The sequence below is a fragment of the Anopheles coluzzii genome, chromosome 2, assembly GCF_943734685.1.
Source record: "Anopheles coluzzii chromosome 2, AcolN3, whole genome shotgun sequence".
NCBI classification, from domain to species: domain Eukaryota; kingdom Metazoa; phylum Arthropoda; class Insecta; order Diptera; family Culicidae; genus Anopheles; species Anopheles coluzzii.
In genome coordinates this window covers 38,132,659-38,153,516 of record NC_064670.1, presented here as the reverse complement: position 1 = coordinate 38,153,516, position 20,858 = coordinate 38,132,659, and the positions used below count along the sequence as shown (strand labels likewise).

General features: G+C 50.0%; 3 protein-coding genes across 5 annotated transcripts; 2 read left to right on the top strand and 1 right to left on the bottom strand.

Annotated features, from left to right (window-relative positions):
* The first annotated feature begins 232 nt into the window (after nucleotides 1-232).
* Nucleotides 233-3,924, top strand: LOC120950924 (uncharacterized). Its single transcript, XM_040369340.2, has 4 exons — nucleotides 233-2,597; nucleotides 2,667-2,737; nucleotides 2,823-2,951; nucleotides 3,036-3,924. Exons 1-4 carry the CDS (start codon nucleotides 497-499, stop codon nucleotides 3,249-3,251), a joined length of 2,517 nt encoding a protein of 838 aa, XP_040225274.2. The 5' UTR covers nucleotides 233-496; the 3' UTR covers nucleotides 3,252-3,924.
* A 57-nt stretch (nucleotides 3,925-3,981) lies between these two features.
* LOC120950922 (chorion peroxidase) lies at nucleotides 3,982-20,513 on the top strand. Of its 3 annotated transcripts, none has more exons than XM_040369339.2 (6): nucleotides 3,982-4,088; nucleotides 13,825-13,998; nucleotides 14,081-14,220; nucleotides 14,339-16,228; nucleotides 16,306-16,719; nucleotides 20,305-20,513. In XM_040369339.2, exons 2-5 carry the CDS (start codon nucleotides 13,835-13,837, stop codon nucleotides 16,710-16,712), a joined length of 2,601 nt encoding a protein of 866 aa, XP_040225273.2. In that variant the 5' UTR covers nucleotides 3,982-4,088; nucleotides 13,825-13,834; the 3' UTR covers nucleotides 16,713-16,719; nucleotides 20,305-20,513. The 3 variants fall into 3 exon arrangements, with proteins under 3 accessions (XP_040225273.2, XP_049461608.1, XP_040225272.2); XM_049605651.1 differs by lacking the exons at nucleotides 3,982-4,088; nucleotides 20,305-20,513 and adding exons at nucleotides 12,757-13,709; nucleotides 18,638-19,631; XM_040369338.2 differs by lacking the exon at nucleotides 3,982-4,088 and adding an exon at nucleotides 12,758-13,709.
* On the bottom strand, nucleotides 6,142-10,571 carry LOC120950921 (nuclear pore complex protein Nup133). Its single transcript, XM_040369337.2, has 5 exons — nucleotides 10,249-10,571; nucleotides 9,460-10,153; nucleotides 7,474-9,379; nucleotides 6,715-7,256; nucleotides 6,142-6,627 (listed from the first exon to the last, which is right to left on the bottom strand). The coding sequence occupies exons 1-5, from the start codon at nucleotides 10,386-10,388 to the stop codon at nucleotides 6,265-6,267; spliced, it is 3,645 nt and encodes a 1,214-aa protein (XP_040225271.2). The 5' UTR covers nucleotides 10,389-10,571; the 3' UTR covers nucleotides 6,142-6,264.
* Nucleotides 20,514-20,858: the final 345 nt, after the last annotated feature.

Sequence of the window (20,858 nt, the reverse complement as noted above, 5' to 3'; positions counted from 1 at the left end):
AATATTGATGAATGACCGCACAGTGGTAGCTTCGCTGCAAAACATGCTGAAATAACTAGCTGATTTTACAGCCATCATCGTTTCCATCACAAATGATTAATCAAAGAATCGCTTTTTACTGTTTCCTTTTTCACACATTTCCACAATAATTAAATATTCACTAGAAACAAAAATAAAACAAATTCACCCGGTTGCTTTTGTAAGGTTCCGCCAGTCCGACCAAACAAACACGTCAAACGAGCACAGCAAAGCAGAGAATGGAGTGGAAAGAACACCAAGAAGCAGTTGTCAAGATCGAGTCGCAAAACGAAAAAGTTGTTCAAAAGTGTCGTAAAGTTCGGGACAAAATTGTTGCTTGCAACGCGTCCCAAAACAAACCGTGCTGCATCGGGCACTGGTTGCGGAAGGTGCACTCCTCCCCCCGCCCCGCGGAACCTGCGGACACACCGAGCGCGTCAGGTGCGGCACACGCAGCAACAGAGCATCAGCATTCGCAATGCGTATAACGCGATACTCGCGTACGAGAGGGGGAGACTACTATCAGCGCGGTGCCGCGAAACCGTACCGCAGGCGCGGTGCACACAATGGACCGATTCCATTCCGGGACTACACCGGCCACAGTCAACCGGCGGCGTACTCCCCATACCACGGCAGCGGGCAGGAGCGGCGATATCGTGGAGGGCCCTCGCCCTCGGACGACCGACTGCCGTCGGTGCCGCGCGACCGACCAGCGGAACGGGCGTCCCGCGAACGGTACCGCACCGACGACTACTCCCGGCACAGCGTGAGCCGCGACCGCAGCCTCTCGTCCGTGCTGAGCGACATCAGCTCCGGCAGCAGCTGCTTCGGGACGGTGCGGGCGAGCGAAGCGTACGGCAGCCCAGCGTACGAGGACCTCACCGACGAGGACAAACGGGGGTCGGTGGACGAGATGACGGACTCGTCGATGGCCCTGTCGCTGGCGCCGCCGCCCGTGCCGAAGCACAAGAAGCGCAAGAAAGACAAGCGCAAAAAGGAGAAGGCCCGCGAGCGGGAGCGCAAGCGGGCGAAAAAGGATCGGCGCCGGCAGAAGGAAATCCTCGAGGAGCGCATCTGCCCGCCCGAGCACGACGTGGCCCAGTCGAAGGAGATATTCGCCTCTGGCCAGAACATACTCGTCAGCGTCAGCTTCATCGACAACGAGAAGGGCGGCAAGGAGCGGAGCGACCGGCACAAGAAGAGCAAGCGGAAGAAGACGAAGCGGGAAAAGACGCGCGACAAGCTGATCGTTACCAAAGAGGAGCGTGCGTCCGATGCGGCAGCATCCGGCCGCACTCCTCGCCGGAACAGCAGTCCCAGCCCGGCCAGCCGCGAGCTGGAGGCGAAGGACGTGAAAGAGAAGTACAATCTAAAGCAGCAGCAGCAGCCAGCGCAATCGGAGCAGGAGAAGAAGGGACAGGAGCATGATCCCAAGCAACTGCAACACCAACAGCAGCAGCAGGCGGACAAGCATCAGTCAACGGCGCTTCAATCAGCCGATCCGAAACCGCCGGCGGCCAAGAAGAAGAAGCTCGATCCGGGCGTCAAACCGGTGATGGTCATTGATCTGGAGCGTTCGCCCGGCGGGCAGATAATCTCCAGCCCGAGGGAGGTGATCGTGCTGAGCGACGAGGAGGGCAAACGGTCGATGGTGCAGCGGCCCGGCAAGGAGGAAGCGAAAGCGAACGAGGCCGACCAAAGCAACCGTGGCCCCAATACGCCCCCGGAACCGGCCCCCAAATCGCCCGACTCGTACGATCCGTTCGAGCCGACGAAATCGTCCCCGAGCACCGCCATCTCCCGGCACGACATGGGCAGCATATCATCGCTCAGCTTTCTCGATCACCATACCCACCACCATCAGGACGATCTGCAGAAAGAGGCGAAAGGTGACTACCATCATCACTCGCAGGGTCACCATCCGCACCATCACCACCACCACCACCATCATCATCCGCACCATCCACACCACGGACACCATCACGGGCACCATGGGCAGATGGGCTCGGGGCAGGACCGCTCCATGGTACAGCCGGACCCGACGGGCAGCTCCGATGGAGTACTGGATCTGCATCCCGACTCGCCGCCGTACGACAAGATGAACGCGCTCAACAGCAGCCCGGCGCGCACGGCCACCACGAGCCATCCGTACCACCACCTGCACCATCCGTCACCGATGAAGGCGATCATCAAATCGATGCCGAAGAAGCTGCTCGCGGCTGGCGGTGGTCGAGAGGCACGCTCGCACGGTACGGCAGGCAAAGCGAACGCAGCGACGGCCGGCGGTCAGCCCAGCGGCGGTGGTACGACCAGTGGCGGTGCGACCACGAGCGGCGGTGTCCCGTTCGAGGATGAGCTGAACGATGGTGACATTTCGCCGTACTCGCCCCGCTCGAGCGATTGTGACGAGCAAATGTTCGAACCACCGAGCCACGACGGCAACGGGGAAACGCAAACGATCGCACTGACGGTGGACAACCTGCGCAAGGTGTTCGGGAACGATCCGAAAACGCTGTACGGCGATCTGCGGAAAAGCTACCAGCATCGATCGGTGATTGCGGTGGACGAAATGTACAAACGTAAGTATGGAAGAATTGGGTGTCTTGCAACGGGGCAACCGTACTGATTCGTTCCCCTTTCTCTTACAGCGCATAAAATGACGCTGGAAATGCTGGATGAAATACCTGACTCCGCGGTCGACATGCAGGTCAAGGAAAAGGTAAAGCAAATGACAAGTCTCACACTAGCCTAGCAACCGAGCGTAACTAACGTGGTCGTGCTATTTTCTTTTCTTTCCAAAAAAGCTCATCAAAAAGCTCCAACGGCAGGAGCGAATCGTGGAGGAGGTGAAACATTGCCTTAAGCCTCACTTCAACAAGAAGCGTATCGACAAGGACGAATACAAGGAGATTATGCGAAAGTCTATCCCCAAGGTAAGTGGTGATAGTTGTCGCCTCCCCCCTTCCTCCCGTTTCTGCCCCATTTGTGGTTCGCTAATTGTGCCCTTCTCGTCACAGATCTGCCACAGCCGTTCGGGAGAAATCAATCCGGCCAAGATACAGGCCCTCATTACGGCGTACGTCAAGAAGGCGATCGCCAAACGGAGACTGATGGGCGGCGAAGGATCCGCCTCCGGCACACCGTTGGTAAACCCGGGCAGCTACGGGATGCCGGCGGGCACGGCCACCGCTACGGCAACCTCCATACCCCCGGTAATGCTAATGAACCGTTGAGCAAACCCGTTCAGTGTGTGCCCAAGACATGGGTTTTGTTTTCGCGGTCGTGTATATCAGTGGTTGTTCCGGTTTGTCAATCAAAGTAGCGCTGGTATCCATGTAGAATATTGTGACGTATGGAGAACAAAACAGCAACCACGGAGACCAGCGCAGAGAGCTTAACGAGGCGAAACACATGGGCGGAAAGAGCGCTAGAGGGGCGTAGAAACAAAGAGAGAAAAAAAGAGAGTAGAACCTGCTCCTTGATGGGGTGTCGTCGTTTCCGGTAGTGAATCCATCCGCGATGTATTCCGTCTGTAAGTGCTTGTTAGTTGTACCAGTCCCCTTTCGGCCCGTTAAAGTATGTACGCGCGTTTTCCGCAAAGGTTCCGTGTGTTCAATACCGTACTGCGGTGGTGTACGTGCAATAGCTCCATAGCTCGCCTAACATCTAGTGCTTGCGTTGTGTGGAATTCTGTACAAGTTGATTTCATTTTACCCAACATAAAAAAACGAAATTTTGCTCGAAATATGTTCTCAGCTGAGAGTATCCGGATGGTGCAAAGGAAAGTGTGTTGTCCCCTCTAACTCCTTCTCCAGATCTATTTTGCATCCAACGGAACGGTTGAGTGACAACATAGTGGCCCATGGAGTACGGTTGCCCTAAAGACCGAGTGTATGTGTGTGTGTGCGTGCGTGTGCGTGTGTGATTGTATGTAACATGAATAGCAAAATCCATTAAGCAAACGTACATCAATAGCGAATGGCGCGGCAACATGTAGAATTGCAAACCCGAATATAGTGCGAAGGTTAAAGGACGACACATCAGCGCCAGGTGAAATGCAAACCATCTTCGTAAGTGCTGCACGATACACGGACCCGCTGCTTGGTACAACTTTTTCCCGTTTTCTTATCCGTTCTTCCTTTTTCGGGTTAATCCTCTTAGTCGACTGTTCCCTCCTCCCTCGCTTCCTTCCGTTGCCGGTTTTATGTTTTAGCAAGCCGAAGGTAATTTGTACACTAACGCAGTGTTTTCAGCGCGGTCTACTGGTGGAGGTGGCCGTACATCGCTCACCATTATTCAACGGAACTATCGATCATACGCACTTCTCATGGAGGAGAATCAGTAGATGGCGCTTTTTGGCCATTTGGGGACAATCATTTCATTTGTGCCCTTCACCACCCTGAGTCTGAGTAAGCTCGTGTGTAGACAAACTGTGACGAAACTAGATATGTACAGTGTATTGTATCTCCCATTAGCCACTGATACACGCTGCTGATACGAGATGTCAGTGGAAAAGCTGCTGTAAAGCTATATTAGTTGCTATATCAAGAGTTGAAAACAAACAGTAACATTAACTAAGATCTGCAACAAAAACGAAAGAGAGAGATAGAGAGAGAAATAGGGAAGATTAGTTTACCTTTTACAAATGCCGATACATAACAAAAAAATATGTTTATAAACTATCTCAACGGCGGTATAATGACACCGTCCGTACTCGTTCCTTTCCCCTGTCCTTCCACCCATTCGGTATGTAAATGGTAGTTGATGGCACCAACAGACACGGTGCTTCGATCATACACACACACACCACACACGCACACTAATACAAAAACAGACATAATAATTAGAAGAATTTCCCCCCGTTTTATGACTGTCATGCCCCTGTCGTCGTCGTTACGAAAAGAGAGCAAAGCAAGAAAATAAAATGTAAATAGCTGTAAAATGGTTGAAAACAAACCTTATAAATCCGCCTTTGTATCACTTTACCAAACCCCCTCCCCACCCCAAAGGGTTAGCAAACAAGGGCACCCGAAACAAGAGAACCCTTTCGTCCATTACTGCCCCCATACCGTCAACGTGTGTGTATTGTCTATGTTCTTCTCTTCGCGTACACTCTTCTTTCTTTCGAATGGGGTGGCGAAAACGTCACGGATCTAATAACTTGTGCAAGTGGACACATTTTACGATTCTCGGAATGTTCTTCCATTTTAAATGGGTCATGTAGCTGGAACATTGTCTATTTGAAGAAAAACCATTGAGTCAACTATTAAAGCTTAGTGTATCCAAATTCTCTGGTAATATTTAGCTAATAATAAGCTACTTATTTCTTTCATTTCATCGCTCAAAATTACACCACAGATTCTGCCACAAAAGTTCTATTTAGGTTTAAATTTTGAAGTAATTCGGTCTTACCATCAAGCTCAAGCTTCTGGTCTTTCATTTTAATGGTCTTACAGTGATCGAGTGCAAGAAAATTTTGATTTTTTAGATTTTTATTACATTGTATTTTGCATGTTTTATCCAAATTTGGTGTATGACATACAAAAAGGCCCGTCATGGGTTCATGGCCCGTGTGCACCATTCCCCTATCAGTAGGACTATCCTGCTATGGGTAATCAAAAGGCAATGAAAGCCAAGCCTACTAGATGTACAGGCAGCCCTCGACCGACAACGGTTGTAGCGCCATAGACGAAGATAATACACAAAATTATATTTTAATTATTATTTTCTTCGATGCACACTAAAACTTACGGTAAATATAATATTTTATTGATAAAAAAAGCTAAAAAAGTTTAAGGAATTCCAGTCTTATGGTAAAGTCGTCAACTCGTACGACTTAACAACATGCCCATCATGGGTTCAAGCCTCAAATAGACCGTGCCGCCATACGTAGGAGTGACTATCCTGCTATGGGAGGTAATCCAAAAGTCACTGAAAGCCAACCGCACAAGTGGTACAGGCAGCCCTTAACCGACAACGGTTGTTGAGCCAAAAGAAGAAGAAGAGAGTTTAGGAATTCGCTTTCTTTGTGGTAGCTAATTTTCTATTATTTTTTTATTATTTTGTGTGATGTATTATCAAAACAATACATTGCATGCTGCCTTTAAATCGATCACTGAATCCTTAACAGTTTAATTGAACACGCTTTATTTAGTTGCAATACCGTGGCATACAAATACACTTTATCAACCTAATAATAATAGAAGTACCTTAAACATACCCGAACCGACAGCGAGAGAAAAATGCTTACTTCTTCCTGTACGACTCGTTGATGTGCTCGTAGCCCAGCTTCATTAGATACTGGAACGATTTGCTCTGCGTTAGATCGCCCAGCTCCGGCGCGTTCAGGAAGCTTTCCAACGGTGGCAGGAAGTTTTCCAGCTCGCCCGCATCCGAGATGTAGCACAGGTCGATCAGCCTAAAGAACAGCATATTCTGCATACTGTCCAGGGGGGCATTTTTGTTGTACTCCTCCCAGGAATCGCGCAGCACGGCCGCACACCAAATCCGGTGCCGCACCTCGATCGGATCTTCCACGTACGGTAGCAGGGAAAGCGCGTAGCGGAACTCTTTCTCGCTCGATTTGCTGTACTCATCGGCAATGTATAGCTGGAGGGCAATAAGAAAAGAGAGAGAGAGGGAGAGAAAAAATGCAATTAGACACAGCGGTGGGCCATTTTTTATAACACAACTTACATCAACAATCTCCTCCGGCGTTAGCACCTTCGCGTGCTTTGTATCATAACCGAACATTTCCAAAATTTCCGATGGAATGTTTTCCTGTATATCGATCAGCTCCAGCTCCGCATTGATTGCATCGATCTGGCCCTGGAACGTGTCGCCTTCCGCCGCCAGCAGACACAGCTTGCCCAGACAAAGCATCGCTCGTTTGCGCGCCAACAGCTCCTTCTCGCGCTGGGCCAGCGAAAGCAGGACGTCGGCCGCCTGCGCAATCTCGCCGTTGAACAGCAGCTGTATCCAGGCCATCGACGGATGGTCCACCAGGAACCGGGCCAACGCGGACTGGTTGTTTTTGAAGCGCAGCAGTATGTCGCCCTGCCTGTTCTGGTTCATGTGCCAGCTGATGGCAAACTGCGAAAAGTCGTGCTCTTTGTAGCGCTCGATATACTCGTCCAGCCGTTCCTGGTTGTTGGTTTTGTCGCATATTTCCACCAGCGTCTGGAAGTCGAGATACTTTTCCGCCAGTTTGGCCGCCATCTCGTACTGTTCCGCTTCCACTGTGTGGGAGGTAGTTGGATTGGAAAGATTAAAAAAGTGATTAGATACTGTATCAGTCATAGCTAGTGAATTCTAAGAAAATGGTAATCAAAACAAAGTGGTATTTTTACTTGTGATAAGCCATTGAGGCTTATCCATCTTAAAAGAAATTGCTCTCGGCAAATCCCAGATTAAAATTTACGGCCTTGCTGCTCTGCTTTGTTTGCGATAGCTTACCCAATGGATAAATAAGATCGCTCCGCTGCGATTCGTACTGCTGCAGCAGCACCGCATACTTCTCCTCGTCATGGACACTCTCCAGATAGGTCTTGCGGCCATCCAGCACATAGTCGATCAGTTCAGTCAGGTGCTTGAAATGCTTCATGCGAAACTCCGGCTCGGCCGTCCCCTTCACACCGTGGCGCAGCGTGCAGCTAATCAGCTGCAGCAGCACGTCCCGCAAACCGTGCTTACCGGCTATTGCCGTCCAAGGTATCTGCTCGTAGCGCTTCTGCAGCTCTTCGCGCACGGTGAACGTGCCCGCCTTCGATTCCCGATACTTGACCACCTCCTGCAGCACGGTCAGCACGATCGTGTTCACCTCGACCAGGGCCGACTGTATTTGTAGCGCGGTCAGCTCCTGCTGCACATACCCATCTACCAGCTCGCTCAGCACCTTGAACAGCTCCTCTACGCGGTTCGTCTGGGCGTAAAACAGATCCTGCGGCGTTAGGTTCGGAAACGGTACGGTGCGGTTCGACTGCCGCAGCACCAGATTGATCGCTTCGTCGATGATGCGCGAGTGACTGTTGTGCAGACATTTGATGCCAATCGTGGCCACTATCTTCTCGCCAATGTCCGCCAGACACAGCGAGGTTGGCCGGGCATTGCCTGCCTCCGTTCCCGCTCCGGCGCCGCTAGTGACCGCATTCAAACGGTCCCACAGCTTGCGGCTGTGCAGAAACTCGATGAACTGCGTGTAGGCAACATTCTTCTCCCGCAGCTGCTGAATGATTTGCATCGAGGTCGATGAACCGAGCGCATGCTTGTCGGTAACCTCCCAGCGCGGATCGGCCGCCGGTGTATCCTGCGCCAGGTCGATCGCAATCTTCAGCACCGTGCGGTCAAGCTCGCCGTCCACCAGTTCGCGCTGGCCGGGCAGCTCGAGCATGCTGGCAATCAGCCCATCCGCCGCCACCGTGTTGCGCTTGATGTGATAGATGAAGGCCGCCTTCAGCTGGTGTACCGGGTCCAGCTCGTCCGGCCCATCGGTTGGCGTGTTGGCGATCTCTTCCGGGTCCAGCTCGTACAGGATCAAATTGCCCGCATTGGTCGTAGCGGGAGCAAAGATCGACTGCTGCATAAATACGGTCGCGTCCGCAATGGAAGAGCCGTTCGGGTTGAACATGTCGGACGAAACGGACGAGTTGAACATATCGCTCGGATCGAAATCGGACGGCGTGACGATTACCATGCCGTTGAGGCGGGAGAAGAATAGGGGCATGTTTTGAAAGCAATTGCCCATCAGGATCATATCTTCCCGGGCGTGAAATTCGATTTTTTCCACGTCCTCTCCAGAGCCCGATGTGGGGGGACTGCTACCGCCATCGCTACCGCCAGACCCACCGACAGTGGAGGCGATGCTTCCCGTACCGGGGTCGTTCAGTGCGACGGGGAAAATGCATCGATCGTTGTACACGTAGGCAATGCTACGATTCGCTATGAACCGAAAATCGATCAGCTCCGCCAAACGCTCCGCACTGTAAAACCCTTTGTAGCGCATGACGGTGGTGTCCTTCAGGGTGAAGGTGCTGTCCGCTTCGTAGATTACCGTCATCAGCGCGTAGTATACCTGCTGGGAGCGTTGCTGATTGACGGCCGCGGCCAGTATGATTACGCCCCGATCGGTCGGCTGCATGTCCAGGGCCCACAACTCAATCTCCGACGCGTCCCGCGTGCTCCAAAGCTTTTGGTGGAAAAAGTCGCGCATTTTCTTCATAATGTCAGCGTCCTCGCTGAGGAAGCGCTCGATGCCGTTCTGTGGTTGCACTGCCCACCGCTGAATCCACCGGTCAGCCAGCACGGTAACGTGCCATTCGGTGGGATTGTGTGAGATTTTTTCGCAACTCATTTTTACCAGTTTCTGCACAAAACGAGAGAGAGAGGTAGAAGCAATGTATGAAATGGATAATGGGTCCATCGCACACCCTGAAAACTACTCACATTTTCCCTATCCTGACCGCTATTCATTCCGATTATGATGGACGCGAACCGTTTGCCGATGCCGCCGAAAAAGCCCGACGGTGGCTTGATCAGCCGCGGCACTATCACGTACCGACCGTTCTGCAGATGCACATTCAGCCGCATCAAGCTGCACGTGGTCGTGGCAAGCACAAACTCCTGCCCACCGAGCCCGACCAGCTGCTCGAACTCTTGCCCTTCCAGAATGTTGCACTCGTCGATGGACGATCCGTCGTGGGCGATCGATTGCCAGTAGCGCACGTCGCCGGCCGGCGACACGGCCAGACAGGAAGCCATCTGTTGGCCCTCGTTCACAAACACCGCCACCAGCGTTGCCTTGTGGCCGATATCACAGTGGGGCAGGGTGAGCTGACGGCACTGGCCGGCGTACGGGCGCCTCGGGGTAGCGAAGGGCTCCCCGCCAAACCCGCTGCCCGCTGACTTTTGGCCCGCATTGTCCCGATACTGCCACACGAACAGCCGGCGGCCTTGCACCAACCATGCCCAACCATTCTGGCCGTAGTTTACCGACACGTTGATGCTGCGCTCGTTGAACGTAAGCACCTCGGTCACCTGCACCGGCAGCGAAAAGCCGTACGATTCGAGTATGTTGTACTCCGATTTGGCGACCACGCGTAGCGTGGACACGTTCGACCGGGACGATAAGCTGTAACGGCTGAAGGAGAGAGAGGGAGGGAAGGAGCGGGTCAACGGATGCGCATTAGCTGGAAATCTCGCAACAACTTAACCCCCCACGGGTAAACAACCTACCCCGAGCCTTGGCGTGCAAACGTGCTTGTGTTGGTTGATCGTGCACCGCCCGAAAACAGTGAGCCGCCGAGCGATTGTCGCGACCGGGACATGGTACTATTCTTGATCGGGCCACCTCCAAACGAAAACGTGCGATCCATACTGCTGTACGATTGTAAAGAAAAACGGTTTGTCTTCCTAACTGCCTGCACGCAAACGCTTCCTTTCACAGTTTCACAGCATAAGTTTCGCGTATGTTACGGACCGTCCTCGCGCTTTTTTGCAACTGTTTTCACACGCAGCGATGACAGCACAACCGGTATAAACAGAGTGACCAGAAATACCGATTTGTCTCCGATTCCTACCGATTTTTTATTTTTCCTACCAAAAATCATAATTTTTTTTAATGCTGATTGTGAAACCATAAAATAATTTATCCATTCATTTTATACGTTGAACTCTATATGAATATATTGAAATCACTAGCGACCAATACAAGAAATTTAACTGTGACAACTAAGGCAGCGCTCTAGCAGCAATCGAACACGACATCGAACATGAAAAATATATGGGATTTGACATGTTCGATTTGATAACCAACAAATCGAACATGTCAAATCCCATACATTTTTCATGTTCGATGTCGTGTTCGATTGCTGCTAGAGCGCTGGGTAAGGCGGCGGTCTAATCTTGTTGCGCGCAACATTGTGGCTCGGAAACATATCGCTAAGGTGGTCTATGAATGTTGCTGGCAACATTTCGCTTTGACATTGTTTAGCGTGAAAAAATTGCCAATTAACAGCTCAGAGTTTATTTTTTATCATTCACTTGTTGAATAAAGTGTTTCAAAATTTCAAATTTAGCGGATGTCAACAAAACGCACACTGCTGCTGTGTCATTTCATACACCCGATTACCATGACCAAGGTAAATAGAAAATGTTGCCAGACAACAATAAAATTGGTTTGAATTTGGCCGGCAACAAAGTTGCGCTAGCTGTCAAAATCCATACATTTTGCCAGCAACAATGTTGCGCGCAAAAAGATTAGACCGCTGCCTAAGGCCCGTATCTGTGTTTCGTTAGTCGCGATTTAATCGACCGTGCTGTTAAAATTTTATATGGGACTTGGCAGATAACGTCGGACGTGTGATTTCGTCGTACGACGGATAAAAGAAATGAGCTTTCAAAGTAATTATGTAGGGTTTGTAGGAACAATCTCCATTTTTTATCATTGAACTTAAAAACTCATCTCAATATTTGAAATTTCAATCGAAATAGCTGCATAGCGCTATTTCATTCAAAATTGTCATTCTAAATAGTCGAGTGAAAATCGATTGATAGCACCCCAAGCGCCACAGATTAAGCTTAAACGACTGGAAAATTGAATATCCATAGAAAAAAAATGAAAGCTCCACAGCTTCATTGGTTTGATAAATAGATGGCGTATTACAACTCATCATTATATTGCTATCCTTTTCTTGCAATGTGTTTCGACAAGTTTCATCTTATCATGACCTATATAGCCTTCTAACTTTCTGAGCAAAAATCTATATCAATGGTCGTGTGGTCAGATACGTGGGTATCAACACCAACGACCATTACTCAAATCTCACTTGCTTCTGTGCTGGTGGTTTCCGTTGGAGTTTAGTATTTAAACAATCGTATCGCCGTTCTAGTTCTAGCGATGCATAACTTCAATGCGAAACCATACAACAGTACAGAGGAAGCGAGAAAGCTCTCCTCCAAGCGATGAAGCTCAACTGGTTGGGGTATCCCACCAACAGAGAGCGCCACCAGCTTTTTCGCTATTTTTAGAATGCATGAGTCGTTTGCCGTCTGCTAAACGAAGTCTTTCTATATTCCGTTTAGGTAGAGAACTTGAGTCGTTTAGAAGCCGTTTAGTGGTCGTTTAGTGGATTTGTGGCACTTGGGACGTCCGATAAAACCGCATTCGATGGAGCATTGCCACGGCCCTAGGCGTCCGCGTGGAACCCCGAGAAAAGGAACTCACCACCGCTGAGAAACAGATAAAAAATAAAATATATCTCTCAGCCTATCTTTGCCTTAGAATTCTCAGTAAAATTTTCAGATCGACACTTCAGAAAGTCCTGCATTCGTGTGACGGGCTGAACCAAATCTAATCCATCTCCTTGAAACAGATAAAGGATGCATTTTCTCGTGGGATAGTACTTCACCCTCACCACGACCCCCCCCCACCCCCCGCGCCCCGCGAACTCCGCTTAACAATTCTTTTGAACTGAGTTTCGTGTTTTAAAATCTAACGAAAACTACAGATACTATTTTGATCTCCTACCGAAAACGGTCAAAATAATCTGGCCACACTGATTATACAAGGGAGTTGCGTTTACAGCCCCTGTGCTGGGTACTGGAACAGTCGGTGTGTGTGATACAGTGTTGTGCAAATTTCTGCATGGCATGTGTTAAATGGATTTTTACACGTTTTTTTTAATATAATTATTTTCCTTTAGAACAGAATTATATGAATTCAGCCATTTATCATTAATGCATTGAAACACAAGCAAGGAGGATTTTCAGCGCTAATGAAAGGCAAGCGCCACCATGAGCAATCGCAATCTGGCTGCGGCCGTGCGCTACCACGCTGTCCAGCACGCAGCCAGCAATATTTGAATTTAAAACCACACGTGATGGCACATGCTTCCTCACGCAAAAGATAAACGTGTAAAACAAGTTGTTTTTCCCACCCAGATTGACCAGAAGCAGATTGACTGGAACGGCACAGTTGAAAGTCACCCTCGTCCTACGATCTCTTTCCGAATCCAGGTCTCCCCCCTTTTTATTTTGGGGTGAAACCCTTCAAGTGTGTCAATGCGCTGGACTGGACTGGTCGTCGACACATCTACGTATTCATCATCGACATCATCCCAAAAAACATGATGTTCACGTCCATCGTGTCGAAAAGGATGTGTACACATTGAGAGGATAATACACCAAACTGACGGTACCGGTACCGGCACCGTAGGCACCCGCACTCACCGTCGAGTTTTCCCTTTTCATCCATTCGGAAGTAGTTCTTCCTTTCATTCGCTCTCTCGCTGTCTATAACTTTCTTAGAAGTTATGGATCGCTTCCGTTCCTTTTGCGGCTCGGAGGAGTTATGCGCGGCGTGTTGCAACTGGACGGCGCGTGAAACCTTAGTAAGGCCTGTGAACGTTAGTCACTGTGTCGGACGAGACCGGGTACGGTGGGCAAGGTGTTCGCGCCGGTTGGAATGCAACCGTTGTATCAAATGACAACACGCTGGCGATGGTTGTGGCTTCTGCTACACGGCGGTGCGGCCAAAGACCGGTTTATTAGATGTAATGGTGATAGTTCAATTAGTCCGTGTGCGATCGCGGTCGAGGTAGGAGCTCTCCCGTGGTAGTGGCCATTTCCCAAAAGTTCACATCTAGAGAGGTTTAGCCGTGCAATAGCGTCCGTCTAGCGCAAAGAAAAACCGCGTGGCAAGTGTCTCGTTATCCTCTGCGAGCGGGTGGGGGGAGTCTTACGCATAGACTTATGCAATGTGGTGCATTTTGAACAGTGTTTGCTAAATGTGGCCCCGTTTCTCATCTGCAGGCTATTCTAGATGGTCATGGTTGACGAACGAACGCCACTAACGTCGGACCTTTCCGGTCCGCTTCCGCTGGCGTCGGGACCCTCGGGCACCGCCGTGCATCATCTGAAGTCACACGAAAGTGTTCGGGAGCGCCAGGTCCGAACGTTCCAGTGCTGGATCTGTTCCGCAATACTGTAAGTTTGGGCCACTGGGTGCGACGTGGTGTCACATTTACTCATATGCGGAACTCAACTTTCTCCTGGTCCTGGATGGTAGGGGTGCATTTGCGCTGGCGATCGTGATCAGCATTAGTTACATCATATTCGGCGATGCAACGCAACCACCGCTGGATGGAGCGAACACGACGGCGGCGGATTTTCCTGAGCTCTTAAATCTCATTAGTTTCCCGCTGGTTGGTAAGTACCGTTAAGAAAGCAGGAGGGTGACGAGGGAGGGGGGGGGGGGTGAAACTTACAATGTCAATGAGCTAATGTCGGATCGATCGGACAACGATGTCCACCATTGTTGTTGCAGATGAGTCGTCACCCGAGTGGAACGGTACGGCGGTTAGCGACGATGCCAAGGCGGCCGCCATAGCGGATGGCGAGAAGGCGCTGGGCGATAAGGAGCTGCTGGAGGAGACGCTCTCGTCGCCCCCGCTTAACTCGCCCTCCTTCCGCCACCAAAAGTCCGTCGGTGCAACGAAAGCGGCCCGGCTGGCGGCAAAGGTCGGCTTCGTGGAGGATCGTGCCACGCAGGCACTGGTGCGCCGGTTGGACATCCGTCGTCGGGGCTCGATCGGGCGCGGCCCACCGATGGATTTGCCGCGTGCGCACCGTCAACCGCGCTGCGACTTCAACGCGCGCTATCGCACGGCCAACGGGACGTGCAACAGTAAGGAGCGACCGTACGAGTACGGCGTCGCGATGATACCGTTCCGGCGCCAGCTCAACCCAGACTATGGCGATGGCATATCGGCACCGCGTGCCTCCGTCGATGGGGCGGAACTGCCCAGCGCCCGGCAGGTGTCGCTCGAAATCCATCGCCCATCGTACCACAACGATCCGAACTTTAGCGTGATGCTGGCGGTGTGGGGCCAGTTTCTCGATCACGACATAACCTCCACCGCGCTGAACCAGGGCGTGGACGGGAAGCCGATCGAGTGCTGCGATCCGGGGCAGCCGCAACATCCCGAGTGCTTTCCCGTGCCGCTCGGTCCGGGCGACCCGTACTACACCCAGTACAACGTGACCTGCATGAACTTTGTGCGCTCGGTGCCGGCCCCGACCGGTCACTTCGGTCCGCGGCAGCAGCTGAACCAGGCGACCGCCTTCATCGACGGCTCGGTCGTGTACGGCTCGGACGACGAGCGTATGGGCGCGCTGCGCACGGGCGCCGGCGGCCAGCTGCGTATGCTGCGCACGCCGGACGGTCGCGATCTGCTGCCCGTGTCGACCGATCCGCTCGACGGGTGCAACGAGCAGGAGATGAATGCGGCCGGCAAGTACTGCTTCGAGTCGGGCGATGCGCGGGCGAACGAGAATCTGCATCTCACCTCGATGCATCTGATCTGGGCCCGGCACCACAACAGCCTTGCCCGCGGGCTGGCCCACGCAAACCCGCACTGGGACGACGAGCGGCTGTTCCAGGAGGCGCGCCGCATCCTGGCCGCCCAGATGCAGCACATCACGTACGCCGAGTTTGTGCCGGTGATCGTCGGCAACGAGACGGCCGGCCGGATGGGCCTGCTGCCCGCATCGGCCGGTGGCGAGCGGGCCGGCGACACGTACAACGCCACGGTGGACGCGTCGATCGCGAACGTGTTTGCCGGGGCCGCGTTCCGCTTCGCCCACACGCTGCTGCCCGGGCTGATGAAGCAAACGCGCAATCCGGCCGCGTCCGCCTCGGGCATCGAGCTGCACCGGATGCTGTTCAACCCGTACTCGCTGTACGCGCGCGACGGGCTGGACAATGCGCTGGGCGGTGCGATCGGTACGGCGCTGGCCAAGTACGACCAGTACTTCTCCACCGAGCTGACCGAGCGGCTGTTCGAGAAGGCGGACGAGCATCTGCTGCACGGCCAGCCGTGCGGGTTGGATCTGGTGTCGCTCAACATACAGCGCGGCCGGGACCATGGGCTGCCGGCGTACCCGCGCTGGCGCAAGCACTGCCACCTGACGCCGGCCGACAGCTGGGAGGAGCTGGAGCGCATCGTCGATCCGGAATCGTACCGGCAGATGAGGCGCATCTACCGCGAGCCGGCCAACGTGGACGTTTACTCCGGCGCGCTCAGTGAAGCGCCGGTGCGCGATGGGATCGTCGGGCCGCTGCTGACGTGCCTGATTGGCGATCAGTTTTTGCGGCTGAAGCAGGGCGACTCGTTCTGGTACGAGAGACGGCGGGGGCCGCAACGGTTCACTGAAGGTAGGTGCGGATGGTGTAGTGGGTAAAGAAACGTTCGTTCTGAACTTTCTTCTTTTATGCTTTCGATGCGCTTGCAGCACAATTGCAGCAAATTTACAACACCAAACTGTCGAGCGTTATTTGTCGCAATTCGGACCACATTGAGCAGTCGCCCGTGTATCTGATGAAGCGTACCGACTCCCGCACGAACCCGGAAACGGACTGCAAGCAGCTGGACACGTTTGATTTCGAGCCGTTCCGAGAGGACGCCGAACAGCCGCAGCGCAACCGGGCGGCCAAAATTGCGACCGACCGCATGAAGGTGCTGGTGTTCGAACCAAAGGCAACCGGAACCACCACCGAGCACGCGGTCGGGGCGGAAATGCAGGACGTGGAGGAGGGAGAGCACCAAGCGGCCAGCACGACGACGGTGGCAACGACAACGGATGCGACGACGACGACGACGACAACGACGACCACGATGAAGGAGGCTGCAGGAGCATGATTTAAGGGTAAGCGACGTGAATGAAGTGTGATAAAAGCTATATCCTGTGGAGTAGTGTTGGCCCCATCTGGTTTTACAGAAGAGGTGTTAGTAGTGATTGACTCACGGAAGAATATACATTGGCGGTCACCTAATGTTGGACACCTCATTTTTTCACCTTTGTCTCTGACTTTGGCGGTATCATGGATAGTTCCCTAGACTACTTATCGGAAAACTTTCTTCACACGTCTTTGAGGACTCTTTTCAGCTTGGTCCTAGCAAAAAATCAGACCGATATCTTTTTAAATCTCGGAAAACCATTGATAAATGTGATAAAAGGTATGAAATTAATGCAATTCAGTGAAAGTCGGACAGCGAAATGACCCCGTAGCAACGACCAATATTGACCAATATGGTGCATAATTCATTTGATATTGATATCGACTATTTTGGGTATCCATCTGCGTCCATCCGGATGAACCAATTTAAGTATCAGCGTAATTTTAAAAAAGATATTATTGTTATTCATAATTTTAGAGTTATTAGACCTTGGAGAAGTATCAGGAATGAAGTTATAGAGACGGCTTTGTCAGCCTTTCTACATAATACCTTAATTAATACAGATAAAAGACGACAAACAAATGAATGTGAAAGAAATATTCGGATACAACCATGGGGAGAAGTCTTCAAAAGCATCCGTTTTTGCCGGTTGATTGATACAAAAAATAATGATTCATGTTTGAAATATCGAGCTTAAGACTACGTGAACATAATCAATGGATAGGACAACAAAACAGAATGTTAGGAGACAGCGTCAAAGCTGTCGGGTGTAACAAATTTATAACGATAGGCTTCAAAGTCTCTATAAAAATAAAGAAAAAAAAAACGATAGGCTTTACGCTAGTAAGGAAGCAACATTTTGTGCAAAGTGTAAGGCAAACGGTCGCAGGAATTCTTGAAATCTTATTTTAGATTAAGAATTTTTGATGCATAAATTTGCATAAAGCATAAACACTAGTTTAGATGCTGTAAATGTCGCATTGGCTGTTAAAATCTAGTAGGAATATTCATGCTCAAAACCGTTGAACTTGTTAGGGCATTTAGTATGTTACGGGGATGCATGAGCGCTTATGGCACAAAGCCTTATTCATTACCTTGCTAAAGAGAGATACGATTCTTGTTATTAACATGTTCAAACATGCTCAGTAACTAAGCCAGGAACGAAAATGATCAACCAACTCGAAGCAGTAATTATTGTATCTAAATTATGAACAACGGCATTGAGGCAATTAGGTATTCAATGGCAGGCTAGGCAGCAAATTTTTATTTCTTATTCGTACCTGATACTTCTAAAAGATTAAGTAACTCTAAAATTACGATAAAAACAATAACATTCTCTTTAAAACTACTATACTACTTCTTTTGGAACCTTGCAGAAAGGATATTTGGCTGATTAAGGGCATGGAGCGCTTGGCCTAGATTATATTATACGCTGATGATCACCCAAAATAGACGATGGGCCAATAATTAGCGATAATAAATGATTTTAGCATTATATAAGCTAATACTGACCAATTACGTCATTTGAAATGAAGACTGTTCGGCTTTCAGAGGAAATGTCATACCTTTTATCACATTTATGCATAGTGTTGCGAGATTTTAAACGATATCGGTCTGATTTTTTGCAAAGACTAAGCTGAAGAACTGTCCAGAATGCCGCAAAGTCAGATAATAGGTGAAAATATGAGGTGTCCGACTGTAGATGGCCGCCACTGTACAACCGTTGGAATGGCTCAGACGAGCTAGGAATCGATCCACGCCAGGTATTGTGGGAAACGGTGCGACTATCCATTACAACGCCATGTGCTTGTACAATGTTTCATAAAAAATACCTTTTTCTATCGGGTAAATGTTGAAACTATGACCACGAATTTGTCCTCTTCTAGTTCGTTTGCCGTCGGATGCTTCCTCTTCGCTGTACGTTTGCCGTTTGGCGAGAGAGAATGTCCGTCTAGCAACATCGTCGCCTACTGGTCGAAACGATGTTCCGCGCAAAGGGTGCGCAAGGGATGAGGCGGGTGGTGAGTAATTAAAAGGACTGCCAACGCACACGCGCCTAGCAACATTCTCCTTTTTCTGTTCGCTTGAGTTCGGTCTCACTCACCCGCAACACGCTATCCCTTTCACGCACCGTCTAATGAATCCTGCACGGTTGCGTTTCCCCCAGCAAAGCTCGTCCCGGTGTGTGTGTGTGTGTGTTGTGTCACTGGGGAAGAACAATTTCCTCTTCCACCCTCCCGTCGTCGTACCCAACCCCTTGCGCTGTACGGTTTGTACATAGACGAGCATAGAGACTTGCAACCACCCACCCAGTCGCCGGTTATCGGTACCCGACCGTACGCAACCGTCCTCCAACACCGCACGTTGGTTCTCTCTTTAATTTTTGGTTGCCATCGACGTGGTGGATCCGTGGCCGTAGCCTGCTGGTGCGTTCTGGGCGCCTGGTAGAATGGACGCTTAATGAGTGAAATCTAGGGCGAGCGAGAGAGTGCCCCAGCACATGGCACACAACCACCCCAACAGGGGGCGATTAAGATAAATGGAATGAACGTGTGCTAGGGGAGAGTTTCGTGATGATGTGCGATGATGGGCGGAGGACAGCTAAATAGTGGAAGTACGGCTGCGTCGGATTTTTCGATTTCGCTCTCGGCGGTGGTACGCGCCGCGATAGGGCATTGTTTTAGGGTTGCGGAGGGTGGTGGGTGTTACCATTAATTAATGCTAGAAAACGGTGTTAGGTAACTGTAACCATGGTGACATTCCTTGGAACAGGCAGCAGCAAGCACACAAAGGGCGGCTGAATATTAATTAGTCCTTTTTTATAACGCTATTGTAGGTACAGGACAAAGTATAATTACAGTGCATGCCAAACTTTTTTTTTTCTATTTGTGTATGATATTTCAAAATTATATGCTACATTATTGGTAGCCCGGATTCGATTTCGGACAGCTATAATTCAGCTAAAAGCGATTTAATTTCTATCTCTTTGTTGCAATTTGTTTTTCTTTTTTTCTTGAAGTATAAAATGAATAAATTAAACAAAAATTAAAACACTTTTCTAGTTATTGGACAGAATTTTGATCATTTCTGTGATTGAAGTCATATTAGCCAAATATTTGAATACTGGTTTTATGTATCATCAGTTAAAATTTGAACAAAACGGCTCATCTATTGTTTCAGGGTTACAAAAAAGAAACTATGAATGATTTTATGAAGAAACGAATAATTATTTAGATTGACTTAATAAATAATGATAATAAATTGTAAGCTTTCAAATTGCAAGTAATGGAATGACACGTGCTGTATAAGAAAAACCTCCGTAGCATAATTTAACAATACATTTCGTAATCTTTTTGTTTGAGCATGGTTTAAATCGTTACGTTTTCCCATATGCCTGAGTTAATGTTCGTGACTGGTGTGATGTGCGAATGAATACTTTGGCGGTGTCTAGCTTTCTGGCAGACTGGGTTGATTGAATTTCAATTAAAATAATTTAACTTCTTATGCATAACTCTATAAATGAATAAAAATCTTTTTTTCCTTTCTTCTGCAGAATCAAAGGCGCGCGTGGTCGAATGTATACGATTCGCAAGGACAACGTACGTCGCAGCTTCGTCGCAAATTAATTTCATGAAAGCCAGAAAAGTTCTGCTATCTTCAGAACTAAACCATACATTGTTCAGTTTAGCTAAGTGCAATAAGTAACATCAATCAATCAAACACCATTTTGACAATCTTTTAAATAAAACAAACATAAAACTACTAAGCGCTTACGTTTCCATATTAAATTGCGTATTCTACACACCCGAGCAGAAAGTGTGTTCATGACTGTATGAATCGAACGCCGTTGTACCTTTTATCCCGTCCCGTCCCGTCCCACTGTTGTCAGGATATTCCATACACTCAGAAGAAGAGCAATTAGCCACTACAGCTTTTAATTAGTCAGCATGTCTTAGCAAGCGTGTCCTTTCGAGAAGCGTTCTTAACAAAACCCCCGTCCCCCCCTCCCCTCTTGGTTGTCATCGCAACACGTACGGGACCGGTGTGTTAGTGCGTTACTCATTAAGTCGGATTTCGACCAGGAGACCAGGAGGCCCTGCAGGAGTC

Coding starts and splice junctions, on each gene's coding strand:
- LOC120950924 (XM_040369340.2), top strand. CDS start 497: ATGCGTATAACGCGATACTCGCGTACGAGAGGGGGAGACTACTATCAG. Junction 2,598..2,666: donor GGTGGACGAAATGTACAAAC/GTAAGTATGGAA, acceptor TTTCTCTTACAG/CGCATAAAATGACGCTGGAA. Junction 2,738..2,822: donor ACATGCAGGTCAAGGAAAAG/GTAAAGCAAATG, acceptor TTTCCAAAAAAG/CTCATCAAAAAGCTCCAACG.
- LOC120950921 (XM_040369337.2), bottom strand. CDS start 10,388: ATGGATCGCACGTTTTCGTTTGGAGGTGGCCCGATCAAGAATAGTACC. Junction 7,257..7,473: donor CGATCTTATTTATCCATTGG/GTAAGCTATCGC, acceptor CCTCCCACACAG/TGGAAGCGGAACAGTACGAG. Junction 6,628..6,714: donor CGCCGGAGGAGATTGTTGAT/GTAAGTTGTGTT, acceptor ATTGCCCTCCAG/CTATACATTGCCGATGAGTA.
- LOC120950922 (XM_040369339.2), top strand. CDS start 13,835: ATGGTCATGGTTGACGAACGAACGCCACTAACGTCGGACCTTTCCGGT. Junction 13,999..14,080: donor TGGATCTGTTCCGCAATACT/GTAAGTTTGGGC, acceptor CCTGGATGGTAG/GGGTGCATTTGCGCTGGCGA. Junction 16,229..16,305: donor GCCGCAACGGTTCACTGAAG/GTAGGTGCGGAT, acceptor ATGCGCTTGCAG/CACAATTGCAGCAAATTTAC.